General features: G+C 38.4%; 1 protein-coding gene across 17 annotated transcripts in view; it reads right to left on the bottom strand.

The window, feature by feature from the left end:
* Window positions 1-16920, bottom strand: part of Luc7l2 (LUC7 like 2, pre-mRNA splicing factor) — a 63295-nt gene that overhangs the window by 19184 nt on the left and 27191 nt on the right. For 16 of the 17 annotated variants that reach the window (XM_059257606.1, XM_059257605.1, XM_059257599.1 and 13 more), the window contains 4 exons: window positions 8148-8246; window positions 4943-5053; window positions 2559-2702; window positions 19-195 (listed from right to left, as the gene is read on the bottom strand). In XM_059257606.1, the coding sequence (XP_059113589.1) occupies window positions 19-195; window positions 2559-2702; window positions 4943-5053; window positions 8148-8246 (531 nt within the window). Of the gene's footprint in view, window positions 1-18; window positions 196-2558; window positions 2703-4942; window positions 5054-8147; window positions 8247-11300; window positions 11320-16920 lie in introns of those variants that run through there. The other variant, XM_059257604.1, reaches the window with a different exon arrangement.

The raw sequence follows: 16920 nt of genomic DNA, 5'->3' as shown, positions 1-16920 counted from the left end.
TTAATTTACACAATGTACCTTTAATTCTTCGAGTTTCTCTCTTATTTCAATAAATCCCAGGTGCAGTTTACCCCCGAAATGATCAGCAAGTCGCCTGTCATTATCATGAAGACCTAAATATGCAGAACAGACTTCACAGACTCGAAGTTTCTGCTGCTGGAAACTGGAAGCTGGCATAGAATTTCGATAAACTTCCTAAACAAAAGTGAGAAAAATAATGATCACACAAATGTCCTTGAAAGTTCTCTAAGAAAAATATACTATATATACATACAAAACGTTGTTCTAATAACTCCTTTGAAAGAGAGCTCTACTGACGGTCAAAGCTTCACCTATCCTTTACTTACTCCCCCCCATCAACAAGACAACAGATGAATTGTTAATCTTCATCACAATTCTGATGACTTATTCCCAAACATTACATGGTATTCATCAATGAACAATACACAGTGGTAAATTTATCAATCTACTATCCTCTTTTCCTTTACTAAGATAATTCTGTTTTCCACATATGTCTATATACAAGAATGTGGACCCACATGTCAGAGTTATGTATTTATGTACACACAGGTATACACACACACACACACACACACCTCTATGAATTTAAAAATATTGTAAAGGTGGCGCACACCTTTAATCTCAGCACTCGAAAGGCAGAGCGAGGCAGATCTGTGAGTTCGAGGCCAGCCTGGTCTACAGAGCAAGATCCAGGACAGGCTTCAAAAGCTACAGAGAAACCCTGTGTGGGGGTGTGTGTGGGGCGGGGTGGGGGTGGATTATAAAGGGGATGGAGAGGTGGCTTAGTGGTTAAGAGCACTAGCTACTCTTCCAGAGGAACTGGGTTCTATGCTTAGCAGCTAAATGGCAGCTTACAACTATCATAACTCCAACCCCAAGGTATAAGCATACTGCAGTGAAGCGGGGAGGATATCAGCTCAGTGGCTGAGTGTTTGCCTTGTACTTACATGAAGCCCCAGGTTCAACCCCAAGGGAAAGAAATTATGTGAAAATAACTAGCATGCATTCAATGCAGTAGGCCTTTCTTTCTCCAGCTAATATTTTCTTGATGTCTTAGGGTCATCACTATGATATGGATATTATATAGGTGCTGTAAGGAACAATGAGTTTTTCCTTTTATCCTCCTCCTTCTCAATTTGTCTTCTTCTGGTACTAAATACTAACATTGAGACTACAAGTATGCTAAAGAAGCTACTAAAATTGCTTCTTTCTGCTCTGCTTTTCCACACTAGTATGAAGAACAGAAGTATTAGAACAGAATAGAAAAAGAGAAACAGTATGTACCCAATGTGGAAATCCAAATTACTCAGGATCAGAGAATCTGAGCTTACTTTACCCACCAGGGCTGCATAAGGAGATGATTTGGTCATGGGTGTGTTTACCAGGTGTTTGGAAAGGTCTACACTTGGCTGTACAGTGTGCTTTGATCTTGCAAGGGGGAAGTCTTTTGCCTCTCCCCTTGGCACGTTATAAAAAGCCCTTTTTAATAAAGGACGAGGCTGTTGGTATTGATCCAGGCCCTCCCGAAGCTATCCCTTGTTTCTTTCTTCTCGTCGGCTAGGTCTCTCTATCTGATATTTCCTCATTCCTCTCTCCTCCACCTAAGAACCCTTTAAAAAGTGGGAGCTGGACTCCCACAACCCAACATCAGTTTGAATGATAGGGCTTCTGTTTTAATCTTGTCACAACAGATCCTGCCATCTTTTTCTTTATTTCAAGACAGGGTCTCAATAGATAGGTGGGTTACAAATTTATGATCCTCTTACTCAAGTTTTCCAACTGCTGGGATTGCAGGTGTGAGCCACTTCACCTGCAACTCTGGACTTCTAAGAACAAAAATATTTTAAATTCGAGGTTTAAGAACTGGAAAAAGCCGGGCGGTGGTGGCGCACACCTTTAATCCCAGCACTTGGGAGGCAGAGGCAGGCGGATCTCTGCGAGTTTGAGGCCAGCCTGGTCTCCAAAGTGAGTTCTAGGACAGGCTCAAAGCTACACAGAGAAACCCTGTCTCGAAAAACCAAAAAAAAAAAAAAAAAAAAAAGAACTGAAAAAAAAAAGCCCAGAGTTGAAAAGCTAAAGATCATCATGAAGCAGTCTAGATGTCATCAGTTAAGGCCAACAGAACTATAGCAAGAGACTGCATACATCATAATCTCTACCAAACACATCTGAGTTTCTACATATTGGGGGGTATACCAATCAAAACAGAATTTGTTTACATGATGTTACAACTTTTGGCTTCTGTCATAACATTAGAATGAGAGAAGGTCCCTAAGGAATTAGCAGATTATATTGTTATGATAAGTAAAACTGATGAGGAAAAGGGTAGGTAGCACAGTATATATAGGTGTTTTTTTTTAATGTGGGTAATTGGTTTAAATTGACATTTATGAATTATAAATTTCAATACAGCTATGACACCAATTTTCTAAAACCACTTTAAAACAGAACCCAACATTATAACAGCAAGTACTTAAACATTCCTAAATTGATTTAATTCTCAAAACAGAACAAAAAAAAAGGAAAGGGAATTTTACCTCTGCTTCTCTTTTCTTTGCCCGTGCTTTCTCTACTTCATCCATTACTTTTTGAGATTCTTCCACATTTCCTTCAGCTCCTAGCTGTTCCACTTTGGCCAACAATTTACCTATTTCTTCATTTAACTCATGAACACGTTCTGCCTAGGAAAACAAAAGAGAAGATCATGAATGAAAATCTAAAAAGATGACTCAGCAGTTAAGACCTGGATTCAGTTCCTATCACCCAGATTGTAGTTAACAACCATCTGTAACACCAGTTCCAGGAAATCCAATGCCCTATTCTGGCCTCCACAGGTACCAGGCCCGTGTATGGTGCAGAGACATACATGCAGGCAAAACATGCATATACATTAAAAAAAAAAAAATCAAAAGGAGAATAACAATGTATTTCAGAAACTCATAAAAGTCTCAATGAAGATCCATTTATGAAGCACGACAAGTCTTGCTACAGTCTAGGCTGGACTCCATTCCTAACCCTCCTTCTTGTGCCCAAGTACAAGTATACATCACTACACTCAGAAATGAAAGTTTAACTTAATAGAAACATACAATCTTAACAAAGTAGTATTCCAATAATATTTACTACGTAAAATGTCCCCAATACAAGACATTCCTTTTCTCAAGGGTTCCAACTCTTTTATGACTATTCTTTCATCAATGTGTTTTCTTTAAATTATCACTGAAAGATTGTATTAATAGCCAAAGATCAATCTTCCTGCATCTGCCCCCTCACAATTGTACTTTGATTCTAAACTTATGCACACATTTCCTTTGATTATGGCAATGGAGGAGAACAAGCATGTCCTAAGAAACAGCTTGAAAAACATTGCATAACTGTGTATGATGCTTCTGTCTCTCTTCAACCACTAAAAACATTATTAGCCTAGCCCTCAAGGAATGGCTCAGTAATCTCTAAGGTGGCTGCAGCAGTTCTACAAGCAAAATAAAAGCCTCAGTGACCCATTTAAAAAAAAACATGATTAGCCTAGCCCTCAAAGAACGGCTCAGTAGCCTCCAGCTGACTATAAAACATGTGCCAGGACATCCCTGCTGACACAAGAGTGCTGTGCAATCTAACTGATCTATTACATGCAGTGACATGAGTCACTGAATTTGAGATCATTAGCTTAGTTCTTCTGTAGTGATGGATGACCAATGTAATACTGCACAACCAATACAGGTCTGTAGAACCTAATCACTTGTAGATGGCTTAACCATGAGATACATGATCCCTTATATCAGTGGTTCTCAACCCTCCTAATGCTGCCTGTCACCCTTTAATACAGTTCCTCATATTGTGGTGACTCCCAAATGTAAAAGTATTTTCATTGCTACTTCAGTACCTTAAACTATAGTGGCAGCTACGCAAGCTTATGTGTGTTAAAAACAAAAGAATCAGGGACCGAAGAGATAGTTCAGTGGTTAAGAGCACTTGCTACACTTATACAGGACCCAGATTCAGTACCTAGCATCCCTATCAGGGGGTCCACAACTGTAACTCCAGTGTCAGGGGTTCTGATTCACTCACTTAGAATGGCGTGGGTACCAGGTATGCACATGTTATACACATATAACCAAAAGCAATAAACACTCACGCACATAAAAATAAGTCTTTAAAAAGGGGGGGGGGGGGAGACAAGCAGTGGTAGCACATGCCTTTAATCCAAGCACTTGGGAGGCAGAGGCAGGGGGTTATGTTTCAGTTCAAGGCTAGCCTGGTGTACAGAGCTAGTTCCAGGACAGCTGGGACTATACAGAGAAATCCTGTCTCCAAAAACTAAATAAAGGTGCTATACATATATTTATTATAATGCAAACGAATGCATGTATAACTGGCAAATTCTGAATAAAATATAATTATCAATATTACTTTGTTATATTAGTTGTTAACATTTGAGTATGTAAAAACAATTCCATAGAATTCCCTACTTTGGTTTACAATCTAATTATTGAAAAATCAAAAACTTGGAATGAGCCAGGCATGGTGGCATATGCTTTTTATTATTATTAATCCTAGCACTCAGAGGCAGAAGCAAGTAGATTTCCGTGAATTCAAGACCAGCCTGGCCCTATACAGTAAGTTCCAAGCCAGCAAGAGGCTACACAGTGAGACCCTGATTCAAAAAACACCAAAAAGGGGGGGGGGGGGGGGGGAGGAATTGAATAAAATGGGTTAAAAACATACTTTATAGTCCTAGCACTCATGAGGCAAGAGGCAGAAGTAGGCAGGTCTCTGTGAGTTCAAAGCTAGTCTCGTCTACAGAGTGAGCTCCAGAACAGCCAAGGCTACAAAGACAGACCCTAACTCAAACAATAACGACAAAAACAAAACAAAACAAAAAACTTATGTTTTGAACTAATACAATGACTAAAATTCTTACCTTTGCTGCCACTTCAGCACTTATCTCTTCTTGAGTTTCTGCTAATCTTTTCTTAGACACTTCTGTTCTTCGATCACAATCTGCAATGAATGACTGCAGATGATCCATGGCCTAGAAAATTTAATATAAAACAATTACTGCCACAAAGTCAATGTATCCAGAAATATCTTCACTAAACACTACATTCTGGGTTAGGGGATGAAGCCCTAAGTACAAAAGTGCTTTCCTACTATGTAGGAAGCACTGGGTTCAATCTGCTATACTCCTCCCTGCAGTTCACCCCTAAAACAAGAAAAACACAAAGCTGAGGAATTGTTAGTGACAGAACACTTGCCTAGCATGTGTGAGGGCCTGGTTTTCAAGTAATTATAAAAAAATTAATTAAAAGAAGTCCAGAGGAAAGAATCTTTAAAAACTTCAAAACAATAATTTAAAATTTTTTCATTCTTAAAAATGTTATCATAGAGCAGTGGTGGCGCACACCTTTAACCCCATCACTAGGGAGGCAGAGGCAGGCGGATCTCTGTGAGTTCGAGGCCAGCCTGGTCTATAGAGCGAGTTGAAAGACAACCAGGACTACACAGAGAAACCTTGGTTCCTAGCATCCACATGTGGGTCACAACTATCTGTAACAGCAATGCTAGATATGATGCTGTTTTCTGGCCTCCATGGATACCAGGTATGTGCCTTGTAAATACACACATACACATATACACACACACATACTATTCATACATATAAAATAAATCAAAAAATTAAAAATATATAGCAGAAGAAACCATAGATGAGAACTATTTTCAGATCAAAATAGAAAAGATCTTTCAAACTTAAAATAGGTATTATAAGCACTGATTAGAGAATATTAACTAAAAATACTATCTAAAGGCAAAAGCCATCTGAAGAAAAATAAAATAGAAAGTATATTTATAGCATACTTGAGGGAAAGGACCGATTTTCGCAATTCTTAAGAAGTTAATATAGGGGCTAGAGAGGTAGCTCAGAGGTTAAGAGCACTGGCTGCTCTTCCAGAGGTCCTGAGTTCAATTCCCAGCAACCACATGGTAGCTCACAACCATCTGCAATGAGATCTGATGCACTCTTCTGGCACACAGGCATACATGCTGGCAGAACATTACATAATAAATAATCTTAAAAAAAAAAAAGAAGTTAATATAAGTCAACTAGAAAACTGGTAACACTCGTTTAGTCAACTCAGAACAGCTGCCATTATACATGATCTAAAATACAGAGCATTCACACTCACTTCACCCATAAAAAATGCAAATTGAAACTCCATTCATATTTTACATTTAGTTTATCAATAGCGACTAAAAATGTTTTGATAACATCATGTAGCCCACAGGGGGAAAGTCCAATGTATTGCTTAAAAATAGTTAAACTTTCAAAAAGAGCAATTAAGCATTATCTGTAAAAATTACCTCTTGGCTCAGCTACTTTTCACCAATAATGCAGAAAGACTAAAAATAACCTCAATATCCAACCAAAATCTTCAACAGTTCTATTGTACCTTATGGCCAGACAGTATTAAAGTATTTTTATACATAATTTTCATTTCCATAAGCAAAAGTTCTTGGATGTTCCAGAGAATCAGAAGGGCCTATTTACTGATATCTTCAACTAAATAAAATTACCTAATTTCACCGATAAAGAGCACCATTAGACTTTTATTGATCATTATGTCTTATGTACATGTATTTCATAAAAATGCAAAAAGTTTGAAAGATGGTATGTTCTTTAAAACATTTTGTATAATTTAGTTTATATCTATTTTTTAAGCTATTTATTTCATATGAATGCTTTGCCTGCATATATATTTATATGTACCATGTGTATGCAAACATCAGTAAGAGGGCATAATACCTCCAGAACTGGAATTATGCTTTGTGAGCCAAAATGTGAGTGATGGGAGTCGTACTTGGGTTCTCTGCAAAAATAAGTGCTCTTAACCACTGAGCCATCTCTTCGGTCTCAAGTTTCTCTATTTTTATACAAGAAATGCTTCTATATAAGGACAACATTAAATCATATTTGTAACTCTGATACCTAAACAGTATTTTCTATTTCTTTTACTATTTTACATTAAAAACATGGTCCTGAGGCTGCAGGGGTAGCCTGGCAATATACAGTGCTTGTCTACTAAAAATAAGGCCCTGTATTTCATCCTGAACTAGAGAGATCTAGCTAGTGATCTATTAATACAGTAGAAGTATCTATTAATGGAAAAATTCAAGAATTACTTCTTTACGACTTTAATTTTTTTTTTAACATTTTTATTTATTTATTATGTATACAGTATGCCTGCATGTGTCCCTGCAGGCCAGAAGAGGGCACCAGATCTCATTAGAAGTGGCTGTGAGCCACCATGTGGTTGCTGGGAATTGAACTCAGGACCTCTGGAAGAACAGTCGGTGCTCTTAACCACTGAGCCATCTCTCCAGCCCCACTTCTTTACGACTATAAATACAACAAAAATGGGTGGCTTATATTTGTTGAAACTGCTATTTTCTTTTTTTAAAGATTTATTTATTTATTATGTGTACAGCATGTATGACTGTAGGATAGAAGAGGGCAACAGATCTCGTTACAGATGGTTGTGAGCCACCATGTGGTTGCTGGAAATTGAACTCAGGACCGCTGGAAGAACAGTCAGTGCTCTTAACCTCTGAGCCATCTCTCCAGCCCTGAAACTGCTATTTTCTTAATCACTTTTACTTCTGTTGGGAAAAATAAGCTGATTTTTTTTTTCAACAGAATCTTTTTTACCTAGGTGTGGTAGCACTTGGAAGGCAGAAGCAAGTTAGATCTCTGTAAATCTGAGGCCAGTCTGGAGTTCCAGAACATCCAGAACTAAGTAAGAGACCCTGTCTCAAAAATAAATGATTTTTTTTTTATTTAACAGAACAAAAACAAACCTCTTTTATACATTTTCATTAATATTCAATCTCTTATATATTGAAAATTGGGAGTCAGGGCTAGGTCGGTAGTAAAGTGTTTGTCTACTAAGTTTAAGGCCTTAGCTTTTAATACTTAGTATTACACACTGGGGGAAACGTGTATTACCTCATCCATGTATTAACCATCATAGAATCACAAAGATACCTTCCTAATTCTTTCTTCCTAAGAGACATTAATTCATGTTCAAAATATTTTTACTACAATGTAACATGAAAGCAAAATCACATACATCAAGTTCAAAGAAAAAGTCCTGTTCTTTGGATGCAATTTCATAATCTGCTCTTAAAGCCAGGTCATGGACTTTCAGGCATTCTCCAAGATCCATTCTCTAGGAAAGAAAAGAAGACATTACACTGAAAATATACATAATAAAAAATTCATCAATATCACAGTTCTCTTCAGAATATATGTTAAGTCATATATAGTACACTTCTTCATTTAATGGACCTTCAAAATATAAATCAGACAATTAGGGCTGGGGAGTTAATTTGGTTGCTGAGTGTTTATCTGGCGTGTACAAAGTCCCGGGTTCAATCCCTTAGCTCTCCACAAACTGGATGCAGTGGTAAAGACCTGTAATACAAGGACTCTGTAGATAGAGGCAGGAGGATTGGAAGTTCAAGGCCACCAAACACACGTACATAGCAAGTTCAAGATCAGCCTGAGCTCATACATGAGACCATCTCGCAGAAAACAAAAAACAAAAAAAGGCTATGAAAAACAACTACAAGTTTTAATAAATTAGTAATACTACCAATACACTACATGGGAGGTTTTTTGGAACGAGATAGCCAGAAGAAGACCACTTGCCATGGTGCATATGTGGAGGGTAGAGAATGACGTGTGGGAAATAGTTCTGTCCTTCCATCAATACTGGGCATTGAACTCAAATTGACACTGAGCCATCTCGCCAGCCCAAAAAAATGTTTCTAATGAGAATGCATTTAAACTGGACCTAAAGAATGCGAAGCGCCGGGCGGTGGTGGCGCACGCCTTTAATCCCAGCACTCGGGAGGCAGAGCCAGGTGGATCTCCGTGTTCGAGGCCAGCCTGGGCTACCAAGTGAGTTCCAGGAAAGGCGCAAAGCTACACAGAGAAACCCTGTCTCGAAAAACCAAAAAAAAAAAAAAAAAAAAAAAAAAGAATGCGAAGCAATGCTGGGTATGGCAGCAAGTACTTGTAATCCCAGTATCTCAAGAGTCCCAGGGTTAGATGGGTGGTGGTGACGCACACCTTTGATCCCAGCACTCGGGAGGCAGAGGCAGGAGGAACTCTGTGAGTTCTGGTCTACAGAGTAAGTTCCAGGACAAGCTCCAAAGTTACACAAAGAAACCCTGTCTCGAAAAGCGACGCGCCCCCCCCCCCCAAAGTCTCAGGGTGGGGCTGGAGAGATGGCACAGTGAGAGTAAGAACACCAGCTGCTCTTCCACAGGACTTGGGTTCCATTTCCAGCACCTACATGGCAGCTAACAACTCCAGTTCCAGGGGATTTGATATCCTTTTCTGGCTTCTTGGGCACCAGGCATGCAGACAAACATGCAGACCAAGTACTCATCAAATAAAAATGAAACTTAAAAATAAAAGTCTCAAGCTGGAGGATCTCATCACAAACAAATGATCAATTAAGTAGATAGAAAAAATAAGGTGAGGGGAGGAGGAAGGAAAGAGACAGGGGATGAGGGGACAGAATTGTAGTAGTATTACAATCTCACACAGTGGGACATTCCTGCAATTTCCTACAATCACAGCATTTGAAATGCTGAGGTAGGACGATTCCAAGTTTGAGGCCAGTAATCAGTCAGTGTTTGAGAGGTAGTGTGGACTACCAACAAAAGCAAAACAAAAACCAGCTAACAAAACAAAATCCCATATAAAACAGCTAATATTACTCAGTCACAGGAAGTTTCTACAGGGAACAGTATTACAGTATCTACTGCACCAGTCTGACCACCAGTCTTAGTTTTATATACAGAATCTAAAATGACTCAGCCAACCTTGCTTTTTTTATTTTTGCCAATAACCTCTAAATGTATGAAACAAAGTTATGAACAATCATTTTGTATAATATCCCAAACTAAAGACAGTACATTTAGCAGATCAAGGCTTTGAAGGATTTTTAAAAAAATTTAAAAGGCTATATAGTGGGTAAAATTTAAATAAATAAGAAGTCACACAGTATATTTACAAAACAAATAATTAGTTATGAACAGAGAATTAGAGAAATTTTAAAACTAGTCAAAAGAAAGTGTCACGGGCCAGGTGTGGTGGAACAGGCCTTTAACCCCATGGGCTTGGGAGGCAGAGGCAGAGGCAAGTAGATCTTTGCGCATTTGAACCTGACCTATATAGTGAGTTCCAGGGCTACACAGAGAGACTGTCTCAAAAAGAGCCACACAAAGGATGCTTGTAATCCTAGGACTTGGAAGCTGAGGCAGGATGATCAAGTTCAAGGTTTCTTAAACTACATTTAAAAAAAAAAAAACTGCCTCAAAAAATTAAGCTAAAGGGCTAGAAAACTGGCTCAGCTGTTCAGAACACTTGCTCCTTTTCGCAGTTCAGTTCCTAACATCCATGTCAGACAGCTCACAGCAGCCTATAATTCTAGCTCCAAAGGATATGACACCTCCACAGGCACCTGCATAAACCTGACATACATACAAAGATATACACACACCCTAAAAATCAATCAATCAATCAATCAATAAATAAGGGTGCATTTTTACAGTATGACATGACAGTAAATCTAAGTGATCTACAACTAATTTTAAAACTGCACTGTGGAATCTCTTTTAACAAATCTATTTTTGTTTTTAATGAGAAGTTCTTTATTTGATAATTAATTTTACATCTTGATTTTTCTCTTCTGATTGCCTCTTTATCTGGCTTCTCTGCATGTTTTAGTCTTAAAATACATGGTCTCAATCAAAACGTGCTTCTTAGGTCAGGATTTGCTCTAAAGTTAATTTTTAAACATTAGTTTGTGTGTGCACAGTGTGCACAGTGTGCGGTTAAGGGGTGTCAGAGGATGCCCATGGAGGCCAAAGAACAACCATGTGTAGTCTGCTCCCTCCCTCTACATTCAAAGGGTCCTGAGGATGGGACTCTAGCTGCCAAACTTGCACAGCAAGTGCTTTTACTGATAGCCATCTTTGCCAGACCAGGGTTTGTTTTAAAGCCAGCCTTCTGGAACTGGGGATTTAGCTCAGTGTTAACAGCATTTACTTAACAAATGCAAGGCCCTGAGTTTAGTGCTCAGTCTAAAACAAATAACCCCAAAACAACAACAAAAACCCAAGGCAACTAAAACTAGTCTTAAGAGATTTCCATTTTACTTAAGTTGTTTTAAAATTAGCTATAATGGCCGGGTTGTGATGGCGCTCACCTTTAATCCCAGCACTCCGAAGGCAGAGCCAGGTGAATCTCTGTGAGTTGAGGCCAGCCTGGTCTACAGAGTGAGATCCAGGACAGGCACTAAAACTACACAGAGAAACCATGTCTTGAAAAAAAAAAAAAAAAAAAAAAAAATTAGCTATGATGAGGTATACCCCCAACCCACTATCATTAGTGTCAACCTCATCTCTCCAGGGACTTAGCAGACAGGTATTATAAGACAGTTTCTCTGAATTCTAGAAACCAGTCATCTGTTTTCTCTCTCCATACAACCATGACTAAATATCTGCTTTGACATGGTTATCAGGCATGGCATGAAAAAAGCAAACAAGCCCAAAAGAAACTCCCAACAATTACCTGACATTGTAAAAGTCAATCCAAGGGAAATCATACATTGATTAACAATTTTCATGATTCTAGTCTCCTAACTAGTAAGAAGCCACTACAGAGGAAACCTCAATAGAAACACAAGGAATATGAAACAATTCTCCAGAGCCTCTGTTCCTCTTAAAATCCATCCTGAGACCACACTTAATGGAGCACTACTGCTTCCAATATCGAGTGATCTAACATTGGCTGCTGCTGTTGGTACTTCTCTTTATAAAGTTAATGAAACAAAATAAAAGGTTTGGTTTACTGCTTTCAAATGACTATTATAAGAAAGAGTTTCTTTAAAAAATAACGAATAGTTTACTTCTTCCTTAAATTATCCACAAGTTGATTCTAGGTACTGTAATTAACAGACATTCAGGTTCTAAGTGGCAAAAATTCAGCTCTACATTTTCTCCATTTAAAATTCATTTCTCCAAGAAGTTCGACCAAATCTCTGATCCTAATAACGCCTCCTTAAAATTCTATATAACATTCTACCGATTTTTGTTTAACAAAGTAGATTCTGTTAAGTGATTTTAATTTTTTAATTTCTGAGAATCAACGTTATCATTTCAAATGGAATCTATAAGCTTCCTAAAAATGGTCTATGTCTATTTTTCTCTCTACAGACCATGTTTTGCACTACCCATGTTGCCCAAATCATGACTATTAAATAAACTTGGTTTAAATTAAGCAATTCCAAGAACTTAAGGAATGAAACATGCATAAAAGTACATGGACATAAGTTTTAACAATGTCATTTTCTGGTTTAAAAAATTGAAATATTTTAAGATCCTCATGCCTTTAATCCCAGCACCTGGGAGGCAGAGGCAGGCAGATCTCTGAGTTCAAAGCCAGCCTGGTCTATGAGTTCCAGGACAGCCAGGTCTACACAGAGAAACCCTGTCTTGAAAAATAAAACAAGCCGGGCGGTGGTGGTGCACGCCTTTAATCCCAGCACTCGGGAGGCAGAGCCAGGTGGATCTCTGTGAGTTCGAGGCCAACCTGGTCTCCAAAGCGAGTTCCAGGAAAGGCGCAAAGCTACACAGAGAAACCCTGTCTCGAAAAACCAAAAAAATAAATAAATAGATAGATAGATAGATAGATAGATAGATAGATAAATAAATAAATAAATAAATAAATAAATAAATAAATAAATAAAACAAAATGTTAAGTACCTCTCTACAGGAGTTGACAGAACATGTAACTATTAAAATCCATGATCTGGGGCTAGAGAGGTGGCTGGGAGGTTAAGAGAACTGGTAGCTCTTTCAGGACCCAGGTTTAATTCCCAGGACCCACATGGTAGCTTACAATAGTCTGTACGTTACTCCAGTTCCAAGGGATACCAATGCCCTCTCCTGGCTTCCAAGAGCACCAATCACAAAGGCATGTAGACAAAACACCCATACACATAAAATAAAATTTAGGGATAGTAAATAAAAAAAAAAAAAAAATCAAAACCCATGTTCTTTCCAATGGGCCTAGTGATCCAAGCCTATAAAGCCAGCATTAAGGAGACTGAGACAGGAAGATAAAGGAGGTCAGCCCAGGCTACAGGCTGATACCATTTCTAAAAATTACACTCTTGCTAGGTGTGGTGGCACACACATGTAATTGAAGCATTTGGGAGGCAGAGGCAGGTGGATCTCTGAGTTCCGGGCCAGCCTGGCTCTAGGGTTCTAGGAAAGCCAGGGCTATGCAGAGAAACCATCTTGAAAAAAATCAAAACAAAGCACTCCTTTAGCAAATGCTTCAGAAAGAGTACACCCAACACAAATTTAAAATTTCACACATCCTTGGCAGGTGGGGAAAGAGAGCTGGCAAAAAGACATATAATATCTTCCTTATGTATGTGTGATTTAGAGATACACTACTGAACTAGTAATATGATGGGCATGATGACATGTAGTACAAAGCCAGCCTGGCTACACAACTTTAAGGCAAGCAAGCACTGGCTGGGTGAAAACTGGTCAGGAAAGAGTGGGTGGAGTGGTAGGCACATTACTAACAGATTTATTTGAACTCTTTGGTGTAGTTTTTCTTGTTGTTTTTTTGGAGAGTTTAGAGAAAAAGTTTCTCTGTGTAGCCCTGGCTGTCCTCAAACTCAGAGTAGTGTAATATTAATGAATATATCTACCACTGATACAAACTAGACACAGTAACAAATCTGCTGAACAATCTTTGTACATCGTAAATATGTATTGCTCTCATCGTTAATAAAAATCTGATTGGCTGATAGCCAGGCAGGAAGAATAGGTGGGACGACCAAACTAAGGACGCTGGGAAGAGGAAGAAGGGCGGAGTCAGAGGAGACGCAAGACAGAGAACAAGTTGGACACACAAAATGGGATAGTTAAAAGCCAGGAACCGCCTTTAATCCCAGCACTCGGGAGGCAGAGGCAGGTAGATCTCTGTGAGTTCAAGGCCAGCCTGGTCTACCAAGCGAGTTCCAGGAAAGGTGCAAAGCTACAGAGAAACCCAGTCTCGAAAAACAAACAAAAAAAACCAAAACAAAACAAATAACAACAACAACAAAAAAAAAAAACCCAGGGTTGGGGATTTAGCTCAGTGGTAGAGCACTTACCTAGCAAGTAAGTACAAGGCCCTGGGTTCGGTCCTCAGCTCCGACAACAAAAGACAGAAGGGGGGGGAAAAAAAAAAAAAGCCAGGAACCTCAGGATAGCACATAGATTTTTAGTTAAGTTGTAAGGTGGTTAGTAACAAGCCTGAGCTATCGGCTGAGCATTTATAAGTTACATTAATTTCTCCAAGTCAGTTATTTGGGAAGCAGCTGCTGGTTATTTGGGAGCAGGCAATCATGACAGGAAAACTTCGCCTACGCAGATCCAATTATAACTACAGATATACACAAACATATGTAAGGATCTAACTGTCATATTGCACACCAAAACTAAAAACAAATAAAACAATAAATTATTGATACTGATATACTAGTAATCAGTGGACAAAAATATAAAATTATGCCAAGTAGTAGTGGCAACACGCCTTTAATTCCAGCACTCAGTAATCAAAAGCAGGCAATCTCTGTGACTTCAAGGCCAACCTAGTCTATAGACTGAGTTCCAACACAGCCAGGGCTGCACAGAGAAATCCTATCTGAAAAAACAAGTATATGTCTATGTCTATATATCTCAATGATGGACGGACGGACAAACGAATGGATGGATGGATGGATGGATGGATGAATGGATGGACGGACGGACAACCAGACAGACATGAGCTTGGCATGGTGGCACCCATCTTTAATCCCAGCACTGGGGAGCCAGAGGCAGAAAGATCCCTGTGAGTTCAAAGTCAGCCTGGTTTATACATAGTGAGTTCCAGGGCATTCAAGACTACATAAGGGACTCTGTCTCAAAAAATAAATTAAAAAATATATTATACACAGTTTTTATAAACGTAAGGGAACTAACTATATGGAAACCTGTCAACAATACGTCAAAACAATTTAAACAATAAAATGCTGTTTCTCAAAACACAACTTGTAAATGGAGAAAAAACTTGGACATTATATAAAAATATACTGAGCACTGAACCAATTCCAAATAAAAAAAATCCCCATTATCAAGTTCCTGATCCTGAAAAATTCATTTAATTTCTCTTTCTTTTCTCAAGTATGTCCATATTTTATGTGGACTAAATAAGATGTTTATGAAAGAACTTTGAAGCTATCAATGTAGTTACTTGTGTATACTGACCAAACTGAGATGATAAATTCAACGGAGACAGTTTTGATCACTGTTTATATTCCTGAGGTCTGTAATGGCCCACTACTTAAGAGGTGTTCAATTATCTTACTATTCAGTACTAAGTGTTGATGAATAAACTTTCTAGTGCTTCATTTTTCAAAGTAACTCATAAAAGGTTATTTCTATCAAGTATCAGTATGCATGAGGTATGTTTCCAGGAAAAGTAAAGATAATTTACACAGGCAAAAAGAGTAACAGGCAATAGTTCGAGTATATGTTTTGAAAGGAAAATAAAGTATATCCTATTTGGAGAACAGAGAATGATACAACTAGAACCAAATGAAAGTAATATAATAATCAAATTATAAAAGGAGAATGGAGGCGCCCCAGCGCTGAAGTAAAGTAACAGCAGATGGTAGCACACACCTATAATCTTAGTTGGCTTTTTTGTTTGTTTGTTTTTTTCCAGACAGGGTCTCTCTGTAGCCAGCACTAGCTGTTCTAGAACTAGCTCTATAGACCAGGGTGGCCTCAAACTCACAGAGATCCTATTTCTGCCTCTTCAGTGCTGGTATTAAAGACATGGGCCACCACTGCCTGGTTAATCTTCACACTGCTTATTAATTTAAAATAATTCTACTTGCTTTCTATCTTTTCCTACACTGCTCTAAAAGTCTCCAAAGGAAGCATGAAAGACACTAAGTAATTCAGGTAAAGTACAAACGTAACAAGTCATCTGAAAGTACATGACAACGGGCAGGACAAAGTGAAACCAAGACAAAACACAGACAACGCACACTACAGGCTTACCATGCACAGCTTCCCATCTACCACTCTGTTAGTTAAACACCATTTTCTACAGCAAAAACCACAAAAATCTTGCCCCTTGAATTTTGAACCTTCAGACCCTTCCTTTGTTATATCTGTAAAATGATTTGCCATCCAAATTCAATGCTTGCTTCAAAACTCAGCTTAATAAGAGAAAGCCTAATATGACATGAAAAGAGCAGACAAGAGCCTTGAAATAACAAGACATGGGTCTGAATTTCAATTATATCACTACTGCTTAAAGTAAAGATTTTCCCTTACTAATTCCAATCCTAACACTCAAAATTGACATTTTCTATCTTTTCTTAAAGGGTATTTTTATTCTTTGACAATTTTATCCATGCATGCAATGTGTGGGAGCCCACAATGACTCCATTTTGAATCTGGAGTCCATCTTGACGTACAGGTCAAGACAGTTTGAGCTAGTTTGCTCCTTAATTTTTCAAAGTCATGAGAATGCTTTGATTAAACCCATGGGGAAAAACATGCTATCTAGTTAAATGTGCAATTTCAGGCTGATGCTTATAAGAAGTATATTGTGGAGATTATGAAACTGCTTGTTTGATTCAAGGACAGAATAGGGATATGGTTTTCTTAAGATAATTTTTGCCGTTGGGGATTTAGCTCAGTGGTAGAGCAAGCACAAGGCCCTGGGTTCGGTCCTCAGCTCTGAGAAAAAGATTACTTTTGCCTATGCTG

The sequence above is a fragment of the Peromyscus eremicus genome, chromosome 3 (genome assembly GCF_949786415.1).
Source record: "Peromyscus eremicus chromosome 3, PerEre_H2_v1, whole genome shotgun sequence".
NCBI classification, from domain to species: domain Eukaryota; kingdom Metazoa; phylum Chordata; class Mammalia; order Rodentia; family Cricetidae; genus Peromyscus; species Peromyscus eremicus.
Note: the sequence above shows the minus strand (reverse complement) of the source record. Positions and strands in the feature narration are given on the sequence as shown.